The sequence below is a fragment of the Pangasianodon hypophthalmus genome, chromosome 30 (assembly GCF_027358585.1).
Source record: "Pangasianodon hypophthalmus isolate fPanHyp1 chromosome 30, fPanHyp1.pri, whole genome shotgun sequence".
Taxonomy (NCBI): Eukaryota; Metazoa; Chordata; class Actinopteri; order Siluriformes; family Pangasiidae; genus Pangasianodon; species Pangasianodon hypophthalmus.
The window spans coordinates 961,788-984,484 of NC_069739.1; the positions used below are offsets into that span (position 1 = coordinate 961,788).

Here is a 22,697-nt window from a genome sequence, read left to right on the forward strand (position 1 = left end):
GGGGAAATGAGCTAACCGCTGCGCAGGCCTCAGGAGAGGCCGCGAGCCTCCCAGACCCGCTACGTTGCCGGGCGAGAACTGGGAGAGGCGCTTGCCGGAGACCGCTGCGCCCTGAAGCACCATAGGTGGCAGGGTTGGCAGATCGACCTCCTGAGGGCACTGGGGGGACCCGGGCACCGTAAGATGAGGTGTACGCCGCGTCGCCCCAGAGGGGCCCGCCCTCGAAAGCCCTGGGCCAAAACCATCAGGGCTTCTTAGCCGCGGCCCTTCTGGACATGAGGATGGTCCTCAGATCCGCCGTAGTGCCCGAAGGGCCGGGCCCAGAGCGTCGTCGCGCCTCCTGCTCCCGCCTCGGGGGAGCACGGGAGGCGACGCTCTGCTTTTGGGCCTCCCTGTAGGAGGGGGCCGTACACGGAGGGGGCTGCCCCCGCCCGGCAGCCCCACGAGCTAGAGAGCGACGGGGGAGGAACCGCTGGAACGCCGCCGCCTGAGCATGGGCCTGCTGGTATCTCTCGACGACGGAGTCTACCGCGTCGCCAAACAGGCCCGAGGGAGTAAGCGGGGCGTCCATGAGCACGACCCTGTCCTTCTCTTTCATATCGGACAGGGTCAGCCAGAGATGCCTCTCCGCCACCACCAGGACTGCCATAGACCGACCGATAGCACGGGCGGTCTCCTTGGTGGCGCGGAGGGACAGATCAGCGGCCCGCCTGAGCTCAGCTACCTGCTCAGACGTACTCTCCCCCTGCTCATCCAGATCTTTAAGCAGGTCAGCCTGGTACGCCTGCAACACCGCCATGGTGTGCAGACACGCACCGGCCTGACCTGCTGCCGTGTACGCCTTGCCTACCAGCGCTGAGGTGGTCCGCAGAGGCTTGGTAGGCAACGCCTGAGCCTTCAGGGACGATGCAGCAGCAGGGGACAAATAGCTGGCTAGCGTCTGTTCAACCCTGGGCATCGCCCTGTAGCCGGAGTAGTCCAGCCCCGCCACATTAGCGTAATGGGAAGAAGTGGGGCTGAACAACCGGGCTGAAAATGGCCTATTCCAGGACCTCGACACCTCAGTGTGGAGGTCCGGAAAAAAGGGCAGGCTCCGGGGCGGAGGTGGCGGCCTACTGCGCAAAAAACGCTCCTCCAGTCTAGAGCCCTGAGGCTCAGGCCGTGACTCAGCGGGCCAGTCAATGCTAAGCTTAGCGACTGCCCGCGCAACCACCTCGAGCAGCTCCCCGTATTGAGGAGACTGCGGCTCAGGGTCGATGCTCTCCACATCGACCTCCTCGGACGACGATAGGTGGAGCACCGAGTCCGCTCCCCAGGGGGGAAGAAACCACAGAGCGTGCTTCCGAGCCCAGGGAGGGGACAGAGGACCTGGAGGGTGAGGAAGGAGAAAGGGACGGGCCCGTCTCCATTCCCTCCGCCAGGTCCATCTGCGAGCCCCATGAGCGCAACCGCCGCTCTGCCTCGGCAGAAGCGGGGCCGGCACCGCGAGGCACGCTAGTGAGGGCTCCCTCCTCAAAGAGAGCCCAGCGGGAGCGGAGAGTGCGCAGCGGTAAACGCTCGCAATGTGCGCAGCCGGCTCCCTCGAGAGCCGACTGAACATGCTCCGCTCCCAAACAGGCAACGCACAGACTGTGTGTATCCCCGCCCGTAATAAATCGCGGACAGGGAGGAACACACGGCCTGAAGCGCTGCCCGCTCTCGCCCTTCGTCTTATCCTTGGCTTTAGGCATGCCAACGATAAAACACCAACCAGACAGAAAATAGACAGACAATAAACACAGAGCGCTTGCTGAAAACAGGAAGCTAACGCGGGGCTCGCCGCTCGGGCTTTTATGCTTCCGGGTTGCTACGTCACCCCGCCCGTGACGTCTCGCCCATCCATTGGACGGATTAGACACGTGATTCAGAGCGCGGTCACGCGGGGGCGTTCCCATAGCGTTTCGTGACGCAGCTCGAGTTCCTGAAGGGTAACTATCAATGTATGGTCGACCTAGCTAACATTAGATAAGTACCTAGATAACATTATACAACAGTTTCCGGTCCACCAATTTGATTGGACAAGCAGTGTTCCAAGATATATGCAGATATAACAACACTGGTATATTTCTGGTGCACACACGTACAGTAAGATATAAACTGCAGGAAATACAGATTTCTCTGGATTGGAGAAAGGCACACAGTGATCAGATTGGTTTAACTCCATCAGGTTCGTGAATCCAGTGTTTACAACTACAGTTTAATGAAACAACTTAGTACAAATTAATGGTCCAAGTAGTTAACATTGGAATTTCTCTGATGTTTTTATAGAAATTGATCACAGCCTCAATTTTGATTGATGCCTTAATACATATGATGTCATTCCTTGTTGGAACAAATGGCACAGAAGTGTGTTTGCTCCTTCTATTATAAAAAACTTTTTCTACATATTAACCTGTGCAAAGAAACAAACATACCAAAATTTGTTACATTTTTGTTGCAGCAGCATCACTACAAAGACCACAAACAGATGTAATAGCATCACTCAGAGCAGAGCTTTCTCTTTAATAAAGATCCACAACTACTGGGACCTTGAGCAGGGCCCTTAAACCTTGCAGTAGTGTTGAATAAATACATCAGCCAAATGGGTAAAAGTAAATGTAATGAAGGGTCAGACTGGACATGCTGGATAGCAGAACACTGGTCAAACTCACAGCCATCATACTCAACCAATCCCACCCATTTCATGGCACAATCAGTGCACAGAGGAGGACACTGAGTTACAAGTTTTAGTCAAGCACAGCATTAGCTCCTCCAGCTGAACTTGGATACTTGCACTGCTCTGTATTTCCCGTATATGAATAGTCGCATACACTGTCACTGAACTTGTTTCACAGTAATTACAGTAAAGTTACTGACTCTTGATGAGACATATGCCACAATAAACATAAAGTGTAAAAGGTTATCATCCAGAAGGGTTCACTTCTAATTTTCTTAAAGGGGAAAAATTCTTGACTCTTGACAGGTTAAATCTGAATGCAGTTAACCATCTGCCCAACATAATCACCACAATTCAGTGAGTGATGTATAATAGCAAATGGTGTGCATTCAGTAAACAATGATTCTCAAGCGCAATCACCAACCACAAAAGTAGAACCAGCCATGTTCAACCCTTACAACTCCCATACTTGTTTTTGACCTAAACAGATTCTACTGCCAATTTGAACAACAATATCCAATATTCAAACAACAACCCCTTGTCCTCCCTTTCGTTTCTTCAGCCTGTTCCCTGCATCTTCAGGTCCCTGTAGTTACCCCATATCTCTGATATCTCTCTTGGTGCTCCTCTGTGAACGGCCATGACATCTCTCATCTCTGAGGTCCAAGTCTGCAAAATTTTCAAAAAACAAAATGTTAGGAAAGCTGCAAGACCAGATAGAGTATCACCAGGTATACTAAACACTGTGCCAGCCAACTGGCCCCTGTTTTGACCATAACAGGGGCCAGTTATTTAAGCAAGCCTCACCTAACCAATCAAGGAGTTCGTCAATGCGAGGCATTGGGTATGCATCAAACATAGACACAGCGATGACTTTTCTAAAGTCCACACAAAAACAGACAGTCCCATCAGCCTTGGGCACCAAAACCACTGAGCTGCTCCAGTCACTGTGGGACTCCTCGAGTACTCCCATGTCGAGCATAGCTTTGAGTTCCTCCTGAACCACATTTTTCTTGTGTTCGGGCAGACAATAGGGGCAGCTGCGTACTAATACCCTGGAGTTGTCTCTACGTGGTGCTCTATGAAATCACTGTGACCGAGGAGAGGCAAGAACACATCGGAAAACTCCACTTGCAATTTTGTAACGTCCGTGATTTGGGACGGAGAGAGGTGGTCTCCGTAAGGGACCAGGGTGGATTGAGCTGCCGTTTTTAGAGTTACTTCTGGTCCTAGCTCCTTCCTCTCCAAAACAACCATCACCAAAGCCATGGGAACCGCCTCTCTCCACGGTCTAAGGGCTTAAGGTGGTACACCTGCCACGCATCGTCTCTATCCATTCGCCTTACTTCATAGTCGACATCCACAACCAGTCATGTGACCTCAAAGGGCCTTTGCCACTTGGCAAGTAATTTCGAACTCAACACGGGTAGTAAAACGAGCTCTTTATCTCCTGGTGCAACCTCCCATAGCCGAGTACCCCTGTTATACAGATTAACGTTCTTAATTAACGGTGTAGCAAATTCTCCTGTGTTATATGACTTAAAGTGTGGAGTTTTGCTCTCAGGTCAAGAACATACTGAATTTCATTTTTACTGCTGGATTGTCTCTCTTCCCAGTTTTCCCGAATCACGTCGAGCACGCCGTGAGGCTTCTGCCCTTAGAATAACTCGCCGGGTAAAACCCCATGGAGGTTTGGGGGGCCTCTCGTTCTGCAAATAACAGGGGGTCTAGCCACTTATCCCAGTTTCGCACATCATCGTGAATAAACTTACAAATCATGTTTTTCAACGTTTGATTGAAACATGAATTACATGCAGAGATGTTCCGCAGAGGCCTTGCTTCCGGGTATCGCATTGCATAGTCCACTAGAACCAATACAAAGCAATTCCCTTGTGTAGTTCACTCTAATGGCCTGATGAGGTCTATGCCAATTGTTTTGAAGGGGACCTAAATTAATGGGAGCGGGCGCAAGGGTGGATGGCCGGCGGATTCCCCAGCTGACATTCGCAACATGCCATGCACCACCTGCAAACATTGCCGCGAATGCCCAGCCAATAGAAGCAGGTCATGAGACGGTCCAGCGTTTTATCCTGTCCTAAGTGCCCCACCATCGGATTATGGTGAGCTGCCTGGAATAATAATCCCTGATGGCTCTTTGGAACCAACCACTAGGTAAACTCCTCTTGTGTTTGAGTGTCCTGTGTCACTCGATATAACCTGTCTTTAATAGACGAAAAATAGGGGTGGGAGAGCGCAGCATTAGACTGAATTTGCTGACCATGGATTACTCTCCCTTGGTCGAAGGTTTGCCTGAGGCTCCCAGAAGTGAATAATGACTTACACTAGCGGATATTCAAACCTCACCTTCACCAAATGTGCCTTTCCCAATGCCTCACCTTGAACCAAGCATTGATGGATTGAGGTCTGGTTACAGCCTGAATCCACCAATGCGTGATATGTACCCCCTTGAACACTCACCGGTATGCGGTACGTCCCGGCTCGATCACGGGGCAGAGGTCTTGGTTTTGCCCGGGCTCCCTGCAGCGGCAGCACACAGGCCCAGACCTTTATCCCACACCTGCGGCCCTGGATTCACCCACCTGGGGAGAGAGGAGACAGACACAGGGGGAGAGGAAGGGGAATCGGTTCCGGGGGAATTAGCCCCCATTTTCGTGGAGCTGGCACAGAGAAAGGGCGAGAAGGTGGGAGAGAGACACGAGAGCGAGAGAGAGAGACGGAGGAGGGAGGGACTCACCTGCTCCTGGATACGCTGCCATGTGGTTCTCTGCCAGCTGGATGGCCTCTTCGAGAGATGCCAGTCAGTGGCACTGGACCCACTACGCCATCCCTTCCGGAAGTTGGGTGACAAACTGCTCCAGCACCACGAGGTCGATCCCATCCCCCCAGCAGGTGTCCCGGAGTTTCTGGGTGAACGCGAATGGGTGGCAGATCTCACGAAAGGTCAGCATCCGGAAGCGCTGATGGTGATGTTCTGGGGTGCAGCCGACCCGTTGCAACAGCATGTTTCAGGTCCGAGTAGACCAGCATGTTGGCAACTGGCAGCTGCTGGGCCGTGAGTTGGGCTTCACCCGTCAGGAGCGGCAACAGACGGGCTGCACACTGATCCTCGGGCCAGCCCCACGCCACTGCGGAGCACTCATACAGTTCCAAAAACACTTCCTGATTGTCCTGTGGTCCCATCTTGGTCAGGGCGGCGTGGCTCCACAGCTGCGGTGCCAAGCTGCCGGACCAGGCCCTGGAGCACCTGCCGATCCACTGCCTTGATGTTGAGCAGCTCCGTGAGTCACTGCTCCTGGTCTCGGTGCAGCTGGAGAACGGCCTGATGCTGGGTCTGGTGGAGTCTGGCGAGAGAGGAGATGATGTCGGCCAGTGGTGAGGGTGCCATGATAGCATCTTCCTCAAGTATCCCGGGTTTCAGCACCAGCGTAACAATCTCACGGGTTCGGGAGGAAATGAGGAAGCAGGAGGCAGGCTTAGAACAACTGATTTATTCTCAATTTTTTCTTGCGCTTTCAGCAGTCTATTTAAGTTCCACATGCACACATACACCCACATGCACATGGCTCTGTGTTGGTTCGTGCTCTCTCTCTCTCTCGAAGCACTCATCTCTCTCTCTTATCCTCGCCCCCGCTCACTGCAACACAGAATACTTGCTGGTCAAATTCCCCACAGATGTGCATTCTTCACCACTCACCTTCTCCGGCTCCGCCCTCCATTCACAAATCGACAATTGACCACACCCCTGCTTGTCAACAGGCAGGTACTAACAAACCAAAGATCCCCAAGAGAACTTGCCACAACAACAGCTTCTTCCTGTGTGCTATCAACCTCATCAACCAAGACCAATGATGTTTTCTGGGTTATCGACTTATACTTATTTAAGCTGGGCAGTTTATCACCTAACTTATTAATACTATATTTATTAGATACAACAATAATGGGTGGGCTACAATAACTAGTGCAATACCAATGCCTGCGCTGAATGCACAGCACATACTATTTGGACACTATCACAAAGAATGTACCTACAGATTGTTTTTCACTCATAAAATCTGATCTCGCTAAAATCTGTCTCACGCTATGTTGTACTTTACAATCAAGCAAGATCAAAACCAGAATAACAATGCACAGGAGAAAGGCTTGGTAATGTCATTTGAGCAAACGCTGAGCGCTACTTTGTGAAGTGTGTGTGTGTGTTTGTGTGAGTCCTATTTATGTGATGGTGAGTGATTAGCAACAGGTAGCTTAGCAGTGATGCTACTAAGAAAGTGAACAAGGTTCAAGTATTATTGCTGTACCCTTTCTGTACACACTTTATCTTGGGTCACACCAAGGTTTCATTGCCACCCAACCATGCTTTCTTTCTTAAAGTCAGTAACTTGTCTTACAGTTTTGCTGTTTTGGTGTTGAAGAAGATAATACAGTTTAAAATCATGTAATTGTTACATTTTTCCTGAGCAGCTCAAACACACTGCCTGGTGAATAAATCCCTGATGCAAATATTCACAATAGAAGTATTCAAAAATCTATCCAGAAGCTATTTAAATCTATTTAAATATTTTGGAAACTAATTGACTGTATCTAAGTTAGGCCATACTGATTTTAAGTCAAAGGTTATTTTTCTAACTTTTCTGAATTCATACTTTATCATTTTTATTTTAATGTCACTTGCACATTTGTCATATTTATGCCAAAGGGTTTTTCCCCCATTCATACTTTTAATGTCACATGCACACTGCAGTCATAATATGAAAGTTTTAAAACTTTTATAAAACGTGCAACCTGTATTTGTAATGCAGTGTCAGGAAACACAGGCATTCACTAAGCATTCTCATCTGCCTTTAAAATGCCTTAATATGCCTAAATATCTGTACAACACAGTAGATTTGATGATATACAAAGATGAGATTTGTCTTTGCATGTGAATGCAGTAGTAAAATTATTCACTAGCACTGAAAAATAAATATAATTTTACTACTGCTTCTTTGTTATCTAAAAAAAAGAAACATTTAGGCACATCATCAAAAGGAGCGAAAAAAGGCTATTTATGAAAGAACATTTATTAATGCAGAGTCTGTTTGGAATATTTGCAGAGTTATAATTAATTTAATGCACCTCCTAAACCACGGGTAAAACAGAGCATAAATAAGCGGATTAATGGTGGAATTCAGAAAAGACACAATCAGAAGTTTCTGAAATGTTTCTGTCTGTATTTCAATAACATCACCTAACAAACTGTAAATAAAATGTGGAAGTAAACACATCAGAAACACAGACACTAAAATGCTGAGGACTTTAGCTGCTTTTCTCTCGGATTTCATCGAGTGTGAGGTGATTTTCTGTGTTTTAGACTGTGTGTGATTATTAAGCTCTCTGATAGCAGTGGCATGTTTCTTAGCAATCACAAAAACTAGAGTATACAATATGATAATGACAGAAAGTGGAAATATAAATGTATATATAAGGTTAGTTACAGCCCAAAAGTCATTGAAAAAGAGAAAACACTCTCCAGGGCACATTACAAAACCCATGAAGTTTCCATTGAAATATGTGAGCGCTAAGATATAGGCCACCACCACACACCAGTCAAAAACAATTACAATACAAATGATCCTTACAGACACTCTGTTCATGTAGAGAAAGGGGTTTGAGAGAGCCAAATACCGATCCACAGCAATCAGAGCGATATTATAGATGGACGAGATTGTGAGGAAACCAGTAATCAACCAAAAACTGGTACAGAAGCCTCTCCCAAAAATCCAGCATGACTCAATAGTCCAGATTAACACTGGTGGCATTACAAAAGCACCAACGAAGAAATCCGACACAGCCAGAGAGAGCACGAGCATGTTTGTTGGTGTGTGAAGCTGCTTGTAGTGAAAAACAGAGATGATGACAAGCATATTTCCACACATTGTTAGAAGAACCACAGCAGCTGAACACACATACAGTAAGATATAAACTGCAGGAGATACAGATCTCTCTGGACAGGAGAAATGCTCACAGCGATCAGACTGGTTAAACTCTGTCAGGTTCATACTGTCTACAGTTTTTAAAGAATTATCTCATATATTGGATGCTAACATTGTAAAACGATAACTGCAACAAATCACAATCAAATGACTTATGGCTCAAATGGCTCTGGTGGTTTTATAGTTTAAAAATTACTCACGCCCCCTGAGTTTGAGTGGCAGAATATGAATACATATGATGTAATGACATGTTGGAACAAAAGGACTAGTACTTACTAGTGAAAGAGTTAAACCTGTCATTATGCAAACTTGTGTGTAGCAAAGTCTCAATCAAATATCAACACAAAGTGTTTATGTTGAGAACCTGCCCTCTGGATAAAGAATAAGTGTAAAAATGGGTAATAAAACATTTTCAGAATAAATCATAATTCCGTTTTGAGTATGTGTCCCTGTCTCTTCATGGATTTGTCCCAACAAATTTCTCCAGCTACAGTAAAGTAACATGTTATATTTAGACACACTATAAGACACAGTATGATTATAATAAATAGGAACTGTTGATGGGATATAATCTCAATAGTATTCATTGTTGGTAGCTGAGCGGTTAAGACCTTGGCCTATTGATTAGAGAGGCCATCTGTAATGATACAGAATTTCCAACACTGCTTGGGTATTACATGTAGTTACATGTAGTTTTATTCTGTCAAGCTAAATTCTTCTTTGAGTCACTTGCCCTACCCTACTCACCTTAGTACTGGCGAGTATCCTATCTCTGGAATAAGAAGGAGACCACCTGATAGAGATATTTGGTACCAGAGCCCAAATGGCATTGCACCTGCCTGCTACCATTTATTTTGTAGGTGGTGAGTTCACAGCATGACCCGACTGGGTTGTGTGGGTGGCTAGGTCACCAGTGCCTAAACCCAACAAAAAGGGGGGGTGGTCTCCAGGATGGACACACAAATTTTATCCAATTGTTCAGCACTTTTTCCCGTTTCTCCATAGTTTTCATGTCAGACAGAGGGTTCAGAAGCGGACGCCGCCGACTCGGGAGGTTCTGCAGTGGAAACTGCCACCTCGGGAGGAGCTGGAGCGGACGCTGCTGATTTGAGAGGTTCTGCAGTGGGATCTGCCACCTCAGGAGAAGCTGGAGCAGACGCCGACGACTTGGAAGGTTCTGCAGTGGGAGCTGCCACCTCAGGAGCTGATGCAGAGGCTGACGACCTGGGAGGTTCTGCAGTAGGAGCTGCCACCTCAGGAGCTGGAGCGGGTTCTGGAGTGGGCTCAGGAACAGATTCACGGACTGGAGCAGACTCAGGGGTAGATTCACAGACTGGAGCAAGAACAGAGCAATATGTAGCCCAAACACACAGGATGGCAACTACCATTACAGGGAGCACTGAGGAAAGGGGAAGTGTCTCTGTGACGACCAGTGCTGAAGCTTTTGGAATGCCTGCTGCAGCACCGACATCAACGGTGGGCCCGCCAGACTGGACACCAGCCTCAAACGCCCTTGAAACGCCTTGGTGTCTTCAAACACAACATCCACGATGCTCGGGAATACTGGAGTGGCATCCGTGATGGCTGAAGACTGACGCTTGACATCCATAGTCGCTGGAGGCTCTGGTCTGACAGGGATCTTGGGAAGAAGCTCTGGGCAGGCGGCCATCTTGGAAAGAGGCTCTGAACTGGCGGCCATCTTGGGAAGAGACTCTGGGCAGGCGGCCATCTTTGAAAGAGGCTCTGGACTGGGGATCACAGAACAAGAAGGTGCAGAAAACACAGGAGTGGCGACCATAATCACAGGACCTGCTGGTCGCCATGATGGGTCAAGCTCCGCTGCTGCCGGAGCTTGCCGCTGTTGGCCCCCCCAAAAAAAATTCTTTAGGTTTCAAAGTCCTCTGCCTCTCCCACAGTAAAAGGAGAGCCACATGACAACAAAGCATAGTCCATAAAGTCTCTTAAACTACAATTAAACTCGCCTCCAGGTAACAATGACTTTGTTGGCTCATTGAGTCCAAAACGGAACAAGTCCTTAAACAAAATCTCATCATAAATCGGTACTCAATATGACAACTCAGAGAACAGATGAACATATTCCTCAATGGATAGGTTCTTTTGCCAAAGGTGCAGTAGTTGATCGACTGGGTCCATGATTGGCCTGGAATGCTCAAAAAGCCGCTGGATCTGGGTGTGGCTGATTGTTCTGTAACGTGGGGGTCAACAACAGAGTTGGGGATCCAAATGCAAGGCTTTATTAATGAACGTGGTCAAAACAGGCAGGGTCGAGCACCAGAAAACGGTACAATCCAAGGCAGAGACTAAAGAGTAATCAGTACACAGGCGATGGTCAGGGCAGGCAGCAAACAATCAAAAACAAGGAAAACAGTCCACAGATCAAAAATACAGGGAAACACAGAAACACGGGAACTCGGAAACTAGGAATCGCTATAAACACAAACAATCAGCAACTCTTATACAGGACAACAACCAATGAAAACAAGACACATGAAACCATGGAACCAATCAGAACATGAAACACAAACAAGGGTAGCACATGACACAGGTGGGGCAAGGAACACATGGGGAATGGAGTCCTGAGAACAATGGCAAGAGTCCGAGGTGGAGTGCCCTCTAGTGGAGTCCATGGGCACTCCAGCTGGTGATCGTTACACTGATAAGTAGTGTGAGCAAAGGGGAAGTGTTTTTTTTTCTCCCAACACTCTGTCTCTTTTGGTTGGATGAGGACTAAGCTTTTTCCATGGTATGGTATTGTATGGCTGTAATTTCTGTCTGCCATGTGGGGTTTGAAAAGACATCTGTCATTTAGCACTCTGTTATTTGGTTGATTTTTTTTAAGGGCACACGTCATTTAAAGCATTTGGCAATCATGGAATCTAGCCATAGTTCTAAATTCGCTTTCACCATTACCCTTTGAACCTTTGGAGGTTTTAGCCCTCTGTCGTTAAAATAAATCTGTTCTGATACTCATGCTGACATCTACTAAGCAAGTAAGCAAGTGTTAAGTGTTATCTGTGTACCCCTTCTATACACACTTTATTTTGGGTCACACCAAGGTTACACTGCCACCTTACCATGCTTTCCTTCCTAAAGTTAGTGATTCGTCCATACTAATTCTGTGTCAGTGGTTATTTTTAAAATTTTTCCTAACTCATACTTTATCTTTTTATTTTAATGTAACATGCATATTAGTCATATTTATGATTTAAATTAGGCCAAAGGGGTTTTCCTCTATACATACTTTTAATGTCATATTATAACATATGTCATATGTTATAAAATGTGCAAACTGTATTTGTAATGCAATGTCAGAAAACACATGCATTCACTCAGCATTCTCATCTGCCTTTAAAATGCCTTAATATGCCTAAATATCTGTACAACACTATAGATTTGATTTATGAAGATGAGGTATCTTCGCATGTGAATGCATTAGTAAAATTATTTACCAGCATTGAAAAATAAATATATTTTTACTATTGCTTCTTTGTTATCTCATAACTGTGTCTACAGGAGAGATTACATGTTAAGAGAGAAAAGAAATTGTAAATTTCAAAACCCTTAAATTATAATAGTAATCTATTTTCCAATTTTAACAAAAATTTAAAAAAGAAATCACAATAAAAGAATAAGTTATAAGTCTTTTTCTTTTGAAAACCTGTTTGTATTTGGCCTATATATGTTAATCGGTACAATTCTTGACATTCACTGTACGTTATTATGTAATATAATACAGTATAATATATATATATATATATATATATATATATATATATATATATATATATATATATATATATATATATATATATTAAGGGAGATTTGATTTGTTAAAGAAGGTTAAATTATATATAATATAATAGCAGTATTGGGCCATGTGATCAGAAGAAGAAAAAAAGTTTATCAATGAAAGAACATTTATTAATGCAGAGTTCAGTGGATATATTTGCTGAGTTATAACAGCAATATAATATATAATATTACAGCAATATTTAGGCACATTATCAGAAGGTATGAAAAAAGGCTTTTCATGAAAGAACATTTATTAATGCAGAGTCTGTTTGGAATATTTGCCGAGTTATAATTAATTTAATGCACCTCCTAAACCACGGGTAAAACAGAGCATAAATAACCGGATTAATGGTGGAATTAAGACAACCCACAATCACAAGTTTCTGAAATGTTTCTGTCTGTATTTCCATAACATTACCTAACAAACCGTAAATAACATATGGAAGTAAACACATCAGAAACACAGCCACTAAAATGCCGAGGACTTTAGCTGCTTTTCTCTCAGATTTCATTGAGTGTGAGGTGATTTTCTGTGTTTTGGGCCGTGTGTGATTATTAAGCTCTCTGATAGCAGTGGCATGTTTCTTAGCAATCACAAAAACTCGAGTATACAATATGATTATGACAGAGAGTGGAAATATAAATGATACAACATAATCAATTACAGTCCAAACCTCATTTAGAAAGAGAAAACACTCTCCAGGACACATTACAGAACTTGTGAAGTTTCCATTGAAATATATGAGTGCCAAGATGTAGGCCCCCAGCAGAGACCAGTCAAAAACAATTACAATACAAGTGATCCTCACAGAGACACTGTTCATGTAGAGAAAGGGGTTTGAGAGAGCCAAATACCGATCCACAGCAATCAGAGCGATATTATAGATCGATATGTTCATCAGGAAACCACTAATCAACCAAAAGATGGCGCAGAAACCTCTCCCAAAAATCCAGCATGTTTCAATAGTCCAGATTAACACTGGTGGCATTACAAAAACGCCAACAAGGAAATCCGACACAGCCAGAGAGAGCACGAGCGTGTTGGTCGGTGTGTGAAGCTGCTTGAAGTGTAAAACAGAGATGATGACAAGCAGATTTCCACACACTGTTAGAAGAACCACAGCAGCTGAGCACACGTACAATAAGATATAAACTGCAGGAGATACAGATCTCTCTGGACAGGAGAAATGCACACAGCGATCAGTCTGATTAAACTCGATCAGGTTCATGAATACAGCATTTCTCTAATGTCTACAGAGTATAAAGTAAACCAGTAACAGTAAAAAGTCATAATCAAATGATGTGTGGCTCAAACAGCAGTGGTGCTTTTATAGTTCAGAAATTGAACACGCCCCACTAATTTGAGTGACAGCATAATACATATGATGTCATGCCTTGTTGGAACAAAAGGCCTCGTGATGTGCTCTTGACGGGACAGATAGGACACGTGGGATGCCTTTGCTTTGTGTCAGGGTAAATGGAGAATATTTTGAGTTCATTAATACGAAATCAAATCCATCAATAACAAAAAATATGTTAAGTGTAGTGAACATTAGACACGTATATAGATAACATCCGTTAATTATATTTATTAGAATGCCACCAAAAAAAAACTCCTCCCAAAATTATCAAAAAACAGAAAAGGTAAGAAGGATGAAGATGTTGACCTAAAAAGGTTAAATAGACTTACAGTGTAGTGCCAAATCTAACAAGTAGTATTAATGGTGATGATAATTACAAAATGAATAAACATGCCTTTTTTTCCCTACACTGTTCAGTTGTCAGACACATTTAAACACAGTAAGAGAACAGTGAAAAATGTTGGCCATGGCAGGAACTGGGCCCAGTCCTTCTGGTTATCAGAGAACAGAATGTTCTCAGGAAGCGGCTGATCTCCTGGTTGACCCTTTCCACCTGCACATTGGCTTGTGGGTGGTATCCTGTGGTCAAGTTTACTGTTACCCCAGTTTGTCCATGAAGCTGGCCCAGACTCAAGAGTTGAACTGAGTGCCTCTGTAAATGACAATGTCCTCTGGAATCCCAAAGTACTAGGCCATGTGGTTAAAGAGGAGCTCAGGGTGTGGCAAAGGCTGTTGGCAGGCCTGGCAGCAGAATGAGGCATAGCGATTTTGAGAATCAATCAATGATAACCAGGATGATGGTGTGACTGTGGCATTTGGGGAGGTTGCACGTGAGATAGTGTGATTATAAGTCATTCCATATATGAAATCATTCAACTTGTATGAGATTTTGCTTGCATTTACAACATGAGGTTGTTTTTGTCAGGCCTAAAGGGTTTGTTACTGGCTTTATGGAAAAGCTAGGGCCTATAAGAAAGATTTATTTGAATTTAACTGGTTTTAGAGACCTGACAGAGAGCTTTTTTCTTTGATATTCATATTACTCTGATTCTTTAATTGCTGCTGGGATCATATTAAACTCTCCTCAATTAGCAATCTACACAGTTTCTGGTTCCATACCTCATGTCTCCATTGCTAAGAAACAAGGGACATGGCAAAATTCAGATGCATGGGTTGCTTTCCTGGAACAAAGGCAGGATTGGAAACCTATAGGTAAAGTAGAATACTCACCAAAAACTGGTGCCAATAGATATCCGTTAAATAAATCAGTTATTCTAAGTAGATCACAGCATTTTGTTAATGCTCCTGGGAAACAGAAACTTACTACTATTCCTCAGCATTTTAATGCTATTGATACTTCCACATAATACCCTTTCCTTGCTGAAGTTCCTCTGTGTCTTTGGGCAAAGGACGAGTTTGATGTGGGACGGATGAAGGGAGCAACAACTCTTGTGAGGCCTCCCCAGTAAATAGCCTGCTACGTCCTGTCTGGAGGTCTTCAAGGATGTGGCATTTTTTACAAGATCTGACAACCAATACATTATTTTCACTTCACGCAAATGGGGCCTGATTTTCAGCTATTGATGTAGCTAAGGCTTTTTTCAGCATTTCTGTGTACCCTGCTTGACAATATTGGTTTTCCTTTACCTTCTGTGGGAAATGATGGACATGGACAGTTATGCCACAAGGCTACATAGAACCACCCACTATCTTTTCAGATGCATTAACTAGAAACCTCAAGTGTTTCAACCCCAAAAATGGCAGTGTTGATTATCTCTTACTGTGTTCATTCACTAAAAAAGAGTCTATGAGGAGGACAAACTGCATTTGCTCTGTTATACAGCAGATAATGGTCACAAGATGGCGCCAAATAAATTGCAGTTGGTTACTCAAGAGCTCTTTCCCCCAGGGTAGGTGTTTAGGCCTAGATCGAATTGCAGCAATTATTTCATTACCAAAACCCAAATGAAGCAACAGATGATGACTTTATTGGGCATGGCATCTACTAAGCAAGTCAGTGACTCATCTTACAGTTTTGCTATTTTGGAGTTGAAGAAGATAATACTGTAGTACTGACATTTGTCATATTTATGATTTAAATTAGGCCAAAGGGGTTTTCCCCTATACTATTTTAATGTCACATGCACATTGCAGTCATAATATGAAAGTTTTAAGACTTTTATAAAACATGCAAACTGTATTTGTAATGCAATGTCAGAAAACACAGGCATTCACTCAGCATTCTCATCTGCCTTTAAAATGCCTTAATATGCCTAAATATCTGTACAACACTATAGATTTGATTTACGAAGATGAGGTGTCTTCGCATGTGAATGCTGTACAGAAAATTATTCACTAGCATTGAAAAATAAATATAATTTTACTACTGCTTCTTTGTTATCTAAAAAAAAGAAACATTTAGGCACATCATCAAAAGGAGCGAAAAAAGGCTATTTATGAAAGAACATTTATTAATGCAGAGTCTGTTTGAAATATTTGCAGAGTTATAATTAATTTAATGCACCTCCTAAACCACGGGTAAAACAGAGCATAAATAAGCGGATTAATGGTGGAATTGAGATAACACACAATCACAAGTTTCTGAAATGTTTTTGTCTGTATTTCAATAACATCACCTAACAAACTGTAAAGAAAATATGGAAGTAAACACATCAGAAACACAGACACTAAAATGCCGAGGACTTTAGCTGCTTTTCTCTCAGATTTCATTGAGTGTGAGGTGATTTTCTGTGTTTTAGACTGTGTGTGATTATTAAGCTCTCTGATAGCAGTGGCATGTTTCTTAGCAATCACAAAAACTAGAGCATACAATATGATAATGACAGAGAGTGGAAATATAAATGAATATATAAGGTTTGTTACAGCCCAAAAGTGATTGAAAAAGAGAAAACACTCTCCAGGACACATTACAGAACTTGTGAAGTTTCCATTGAAATATGTGAGTGCTAAGATATAGGCCACCACCACACACCAGTCAAAAACAATTACAATACAAGTGATCCTTACAGACACTCTGTTCATGTAGAGAAAGGGGTTTGAGAGAGCCAGATACCGATCCACAGCAATCAGAGCAATATTATAGATGGACGAGATTGTGAGCAAACCACCAATCAACCAAAAACTGGAACAGAAACTTCTCCCAAAAATCCAGCAAGACTCAATAGTCCAGATTAACACTGGTGGCATTACAAAAGCACCAACGAAGAAATCTGACACAGCCAGAGAGAGCACGAGCATGTTTGTTGGTGTGTGAAGCTGCTTGAAGTGAAAAACAGAGATGATGACAAGCATATTTCCACACATTGTTAGAAGAACCACAGCAGCTGAACACACGTACAGTAAGATATAAACTGCAGGAGATTGAGATCTCTCTGGACAGGAGAAATGCTCACAGCGATCAGACTGGTTAAACTCTGTCAGGTTCATACTGTCTACAGTTTTTAAAGAAATACCACAAATCACAATCAAATGACTTATGGCTCAAATGGCTCTGGTGGTTTTATAGTTTAAAAATTAGTCACGCCCCCTGAGTTTGAGTGGCAGCATATGAATACATATGATGTCATGCCAAGTTGGAACAAATGACCTAGTACTTACTAGTGAAAGAGTTAAACCTGTCATTATGCAAACTTATGTGTAACAAAGTCTCAATTAAATATCAACACAAAGTTTTTATGTTGAGAACCTGCCCTCTGGATAAAGAATAAGTGTAAAAATGGGTAAAAAAAAAACATTTTCAGAATAAATTATAATTCCATATTAATTGTGTGTCCCTGTCTCTTCATGGCTTTGACCCAAAACATTTCTCCAGCTACAGTAAAGGAACATGTTGTTACATGTTGACACTATAAGACACAGTATGATTATCATAAATAGGAACTGTTGATGGGATATAATCTCAATCCTATTTGTTGTTGGTAGTTCAGCGGTTAAGACCTTGGCCTATTGATTAGAAGGTTGTGAGTTCAAATCCCAGCACTACCAAGCTACCAATGGTGGGCCCTTAAGCAAGGCCCTTAACCCTCAACTGCTCAGTTATATAAAAGAGATAAATGTAAACTACTCTGGATAAGGATGTTGGCCAAATGTTGTGTTTTATTCTGTCAAGTGGACAGAACCCTGCCCCTTCCCCTTGCTTATATTCTCTTCACTGGACTCGTGGAGTGCCCTTGCTTTCTGTCAAGGTAAGTGGGGAATGTTTTGAGTTCCCTAATATTAAATAAAATCTATCAATGTATGGTCGACCTAGTTAACATTAGATAAGTACATAGATAACATTATACAACAGAGACCGGTGAAGCAATTTGATTGGACAAGCAGTGTTCCAAGACATATGCAGATATAACAACACTGGTATATTTCTGGTGCACACACGTACAGTAAGATATAAACTGCAGGAAATACAGATCTCTCTGGATTGGAGAAAGGCACACAGTGATCAGATTGGTTTAATTCCTTCAGGTTCGTGAATCCAGTGTTTACAACTACAGTTTAATGAAACAACTTAGTACAAATTAATGGTCCAAGTAGTTAACATTGGAATTTCTCTGATGTTTTTTTAGAAATTGACCCTCAATTTTGATTGATGCTTTAATACATATGATGTTGGAACAAATGGCACAGAAGTGTGTTTGCTCCTTCTATTATAAAAAACTTCAAATTTCTACATATTAACCTGTCATCCCAATCGGAGTGGAAAAGGAACCAACAACCAGGTAAACTCCTCTTGCGTTTGAATGTCCTGTGTCACTCGATATAAACTGTCTTTAATAATTGAAAAACAGGGGTGGGAGAGTGCAGCATTAGGCTGAATTTGCTGACCATCGACTAGTCTCTCTTGGTTGAAGGAGTGCCTGAGGCTCTCATTGCACAACTGCCCCAAGGGGAAATCCTCAAGGGAAATCCCCACCAAGAGAGGAAGAGCAGAGCTCCCCCTGCTCTTGATGTCCCCCTGACAGGGAGCTGACGTCGACAGCCCCAGGACCGCCTCCCCAGCCAATGCTGAACGCATCCAACGCCGTTTCCTACAACTGCAGGACCCATCCACAAACATTTCTTTCACTAATGCTCGGAACCACTCCCAGAAGTGAATAATGACTGGCACTAGCGGATATTGACGAACATTCCCACGCACACACCTCACCGTCACCAAACGTGCCTTTCCCAATGCCTCACCTTGAACCAAGCATTGATGGATTGAGGTCTGGTTACAGCCTGAATCCACCAATGCATGATATGTACCCCCTTGAACACTCACCGGTATGCGGTACGTCCCGGTTCGATCACGGGGCAGAAGTCTTGGTTTTGCCCGGGCTCCCTGCAGCGCCAGCACACAGGCCCAGACCTTTATCCCACACCTGCAGCCCTGGATTCACCCACCTGGGGGAGAGAGGAGACAGACACAGGGGGAGAGGAAGGGGAATGGGTTTCGGGGGAATTAGCCCCCATTTTCATGGGGCTGGCACAGAGAAAGGGCGAAAAGGTGGGAGAGAGACACGAGAGCGAGAGAGAGAGATGGAGAAGGGAGGGGCTCACCTGCTCCTGGATACGCTGCCATGTGGTTCGCTGCCAGCTGGATGGCCTCTTCGAGAGATGCCAGTCAGTGGCACTGGACCCACTACGCCATCCCTTCCGGAAGTTGGGTGACAAACTGCTCCAGCACCACGAGGTCGATCCCATCCCCCCAGCAGGTGTCCCGGAGTTTCTGGGTGAACGCGAATGGGTGGCGGATCTCACGAAAGGTCAGCATCCGGAAGCGCTGATGGTGATGTTCTGGGGTGCAGCCGACCCGTTGCAACAGCCTGTTTCAGGTCCGAGTAGACCAGCATGTTGGCGACTGGCAGCTGCTGGGCCGTGAGTTGGGCTTCACCCGTCAGGAGCGGCAACAGACGGGCTGCACACTGATCCTCGGGCCAGCCCCACGCCACTGCGGAGCACTCATACAGTTCCAAAAACACTTCCTGATTGTCCTGTGGTACCATCTTGGTCAGGGCGGCGTGGCTCCACAGCTGCGGTGCCAAGCTGCTGGACCAGGCCCTGGAGCACCTCCCGATCCACTGCCTTGATATTGAGCAGCTCCGTGAGTCACTGCTCCTGGTCTCGGTGCAGCTGGAGAACGGCCTGATGCTGGGTCTGGTGGAGTCTGGCGAGAGAGGAGATGATGTCGGCCAGTGGTGAGGGCGCCATGATGGCATCTTCCTCAAGTATCCCGGGTTTCAGCACCAGCGTAACAATCTCACAGGTTCGGGAGGAAATGAGGAAGCAGGAGGCAGGCTTAGAACAACTGAGGTGATTTATTCTCAATTTTTTCTTGCGCTTTCAGCAGTCTATTTAAGTTCCACATGCACACATATACCCACATGCACATGGCTCTGTGTTGGTTCATGCTCTCTCTCTCTCTCGAAGCACTCATCTCTCTCTCTTATCCTCGCCCCCACTCACTGCAACACAGAATACTTGCTGGTCAAATTCCCCACAGATGTGCATTCTTCACCACTCACCTTCTCCGGCTCCGCCCTCCATTCACAAATTGACAATTGACCACACCCCTGCTTGTCAACAGTTAGGTACTAACAAACCAAAGATCCCCAAGAGAACTTGCCACAACAACAGCTTCTTCCTGTGTGCTATCAACCTCATTAACCAAGACCAATGATGTTTTCTGGATTATCGACTCATACTTATTTAAGCTGGGCAGTTTATCACCTAACTTATTAATACTATATTTATTAGATACAACAATAATGGGTGGGCTACAATAACTAGTGCAATACCAATGCCTGCGCTGAATGCACAGCACATACTATTTGGACACTATCTCAAAGAATGTACCTACAGATGTCTCACGCTATGTTGTACTTTACAATCAAGCAAAATCAAAACCAGAATAACCATGCACAGGATTAAGGCTTGGTAATGTCAGGTGAGCAAACGCTGAGCGCTACTTTGTGAAGTGTGTGTGTTTGTGTGAGTCCTATTTATGTGATGGTGAGTGATTAGCAACAGGTAACTTAGTAGTGATGCTACTAAGAAAGTGAACAAGGTTCAAGTATTATTGCTGTACCCTTTCTGTACACACTTTATCTTGGGTCACACCAAGGTTTCATTGCCACCTAACCATGCTTTCTTTCTTAAAGCCAGTAACTTGTCTTACAGATTTGCTGTTTTGGTGTTGAAGAAGATAATACAGTTTAAAATCATGTAATTGTTACATTTTTCCTGAGCAGCTCAAACACACTGCCTGGTGAATAAATCCCTGATGCAAATATTCACTACAGAAGCATTCAAAAATCTATCCAGAAGCTATTTAAATCTATTTAAATATTTTGGAAACTAATTGACTCTATCTAAGTTAGGCCATACTGATTTTAAGTTAAAGGTTATTTTTCTAACTTTTCCGAATTCATACTTTATCTTTTTTATTTTAATGTCACTTGCACATTTGTCATATTTATGATTTAAATTAGGCCAAAGGGTTTTTCCCCCATTCATACTTTTAATGTCACATGCACATTGCAGTCATAATATGAAAGTTTTAAAACTTTTATAAAACGTGCAAACTGTATTTGTAATGCAGTGTCAGAAATCACAGGCATTCACTAAGCATTCTCATCTGCCTTTAAAACGCCTTAATATGCCTAAATATCTGTACAACACAGTAGATTTGATTTATGAAGATGAGATGTCTTCGTATGTGAATGCAGTAGTAAAATTATTCACTAGCATTGAAAAATAAATATAATTTTACTACTGCTTCTTTGTTATCTAAAAAAAAAAAAGAAATATTTAGGCACATCATCAGAAGGAGTGAAGAAAGGCTATTTATGAAAGAACATTTATTAATGCAGAGCCTGTTTGGAATATTTGCAGAGTTATAATTAATTTAATGCACCTCCTAAAGCACGGGTACAACAAAGCATATATAATTGGATTAATGGTGGAATTAAGAAAACACACAATCACAAGTTTCTGAAATGTTTTTGTCTGTATTTCAATAACATTACCTAATAAACTGTAAATAAAATATGGAAGTATACACATCAGAAACACAGAGACTAAAATACCGAGGACTTTAGCTGCTTTTCTCTCAGATTTCATTGAGTGTGAGGTGATTTTCTGTGTTTTAGACTGTGTGTGATTATTAAGCTCTCTGATAGCAGTGACATGTTTCTTAGCAATCATAAAAACTAGAGTATACAATATGATAATGACAGAAAGTGGAAATATAAATGAATATATAAGGTCAATTACAGACCAAACCTCATTCAGAAAGAGAAAACACTCTCCAGGACACATTACAAAACCCTTGAAGTTTCCACTGAAATACAAGAGTGCCAAGTTATAGGCCACCACCACACACCAGTCAAAAACAATTACAATACAAGTGATCCTTACAGACACTCTGTTCATGTAGAGAAAGGGGTTTGAGAGAGCCAAATACCGATCCACAGCAATGAGAGCGATATTATAGCTGGACGAGACTGTGAGGAAACCAGTAATCAAACAAAAACTGGTACAGAAAGCTCTCCCCAAAATCCAGCAAGACTCAATAGTCCAGATTAACATCGGCGGCATTACAAAAGCACCAATGAAGAAATCCGACACAGCCAGAGAGAGCACGAGCATGTTTGTTGGTGTGTGAAGCTGCTTGAAGTGAAAAACAGAGATGATGACAACCATATTTCCACACATTGTAAGTAGAATCACAGCAGCTGAACACACATACAGTAAGATATAAACTGCAGGAGATACAGATCTCTCTGGACAGGAGAAATGCTCACAGTGATCAGACTGGTTAAACTCCGTCAGGTTCAT

The 22,697-nt window shown here is 43.7% G+C and overlaps 4 protein-coding genes across 4 annotated transcripts; all 4 read right to left on the bottom strand.

The window, feature by feature from the left end:
• Positions 1-7,761: 7,761 nt before the first annotated feature.
• On the bottom strand, positions 7,762-8,754 carry LOC128317889 (trace amine-associated receptor 13c-like). Its single transcript, XM_053231877.1, has one exon. It carries the CDS (start codon positions 8,752-8,754, stop codon positions 7,762-7,764), a length of 993 nt encoding a protein of 330 aa, XP_053087852.1.
• A 3,983-nt stretch (positions 8,755-12,737) lies between these two features.
• On the bottom strand, positions 12,738-13,730 carry LOC113535110 (trace amine-associated receptor 13c-like). Its single transcript, XM_026928279.3, has one exon. It carries the CDS (start codon positions 13,728-13,730, stop codon positions 12,738-12,740), a length of 993 nt encoding a protein of 330 aa, XP_026784080.2.
• A 2,586-nt stretch (positions 13,731-16,316) lies between these two features.
• LOC113535584 (trace amine-associated receptor 13c-like) lies at positions 16,317-17,309 on the bottom strand. Its single transcript, XM_026929009.3, has one exon. It carries the CDS (start codon positions 17,307-17,309, stop codon positions 16,317-16,319), a length of 993 nt encoding a protein of 330 aa, XP_026784810.3.
• Positions 17,310-21,704: 4,395 nt separating this feature from the next.
• Positions 21,705-22,697, bottom strand: LOC128317888 (trace amine-associated receptor 13c-like). The gene has a single exon (XM_053231876.1). It carries the CDS (start codon positions 22,695-22,697, stop codon positions 21,705-21,707), a length of 993 nt encoding a protein of 330 aa, XP_053087851.1.

What these genes read in the sequence shown, in the direction of transcription:
- LOC128317888 (XM_053231876.1), bottom strand. Translation starts at nt 22,697, where the DNA reads ATGAACCTGACGGAGTTTAACCAGTCTGATCACTGTGAGCATTTCTCC.
- LOC128317889 (XM_053231877.1), bottom strand. Translation starts at nt 8,754, where the DNA reads ATGAACCTGACAGAGTTTAACCAGTCTGATCGCTGTGAGCATTTCTCC.
- LOC113535110 (XM_026928279.3), bottom strand. Translation starts at nt 13,730, where the DNA reads ATGAACCTGATCGAGTTTAATCAGACTGATCGCTGTGTGCATTTCTCC.
- LOC113535584 (XM_026929009.3), bottom strand. Translation starts at nt 17,309, where the DNA reads ATGAACCTGACAGAGTTTAACCAGTCTGATCGCTGTGAGCATTTCTCC.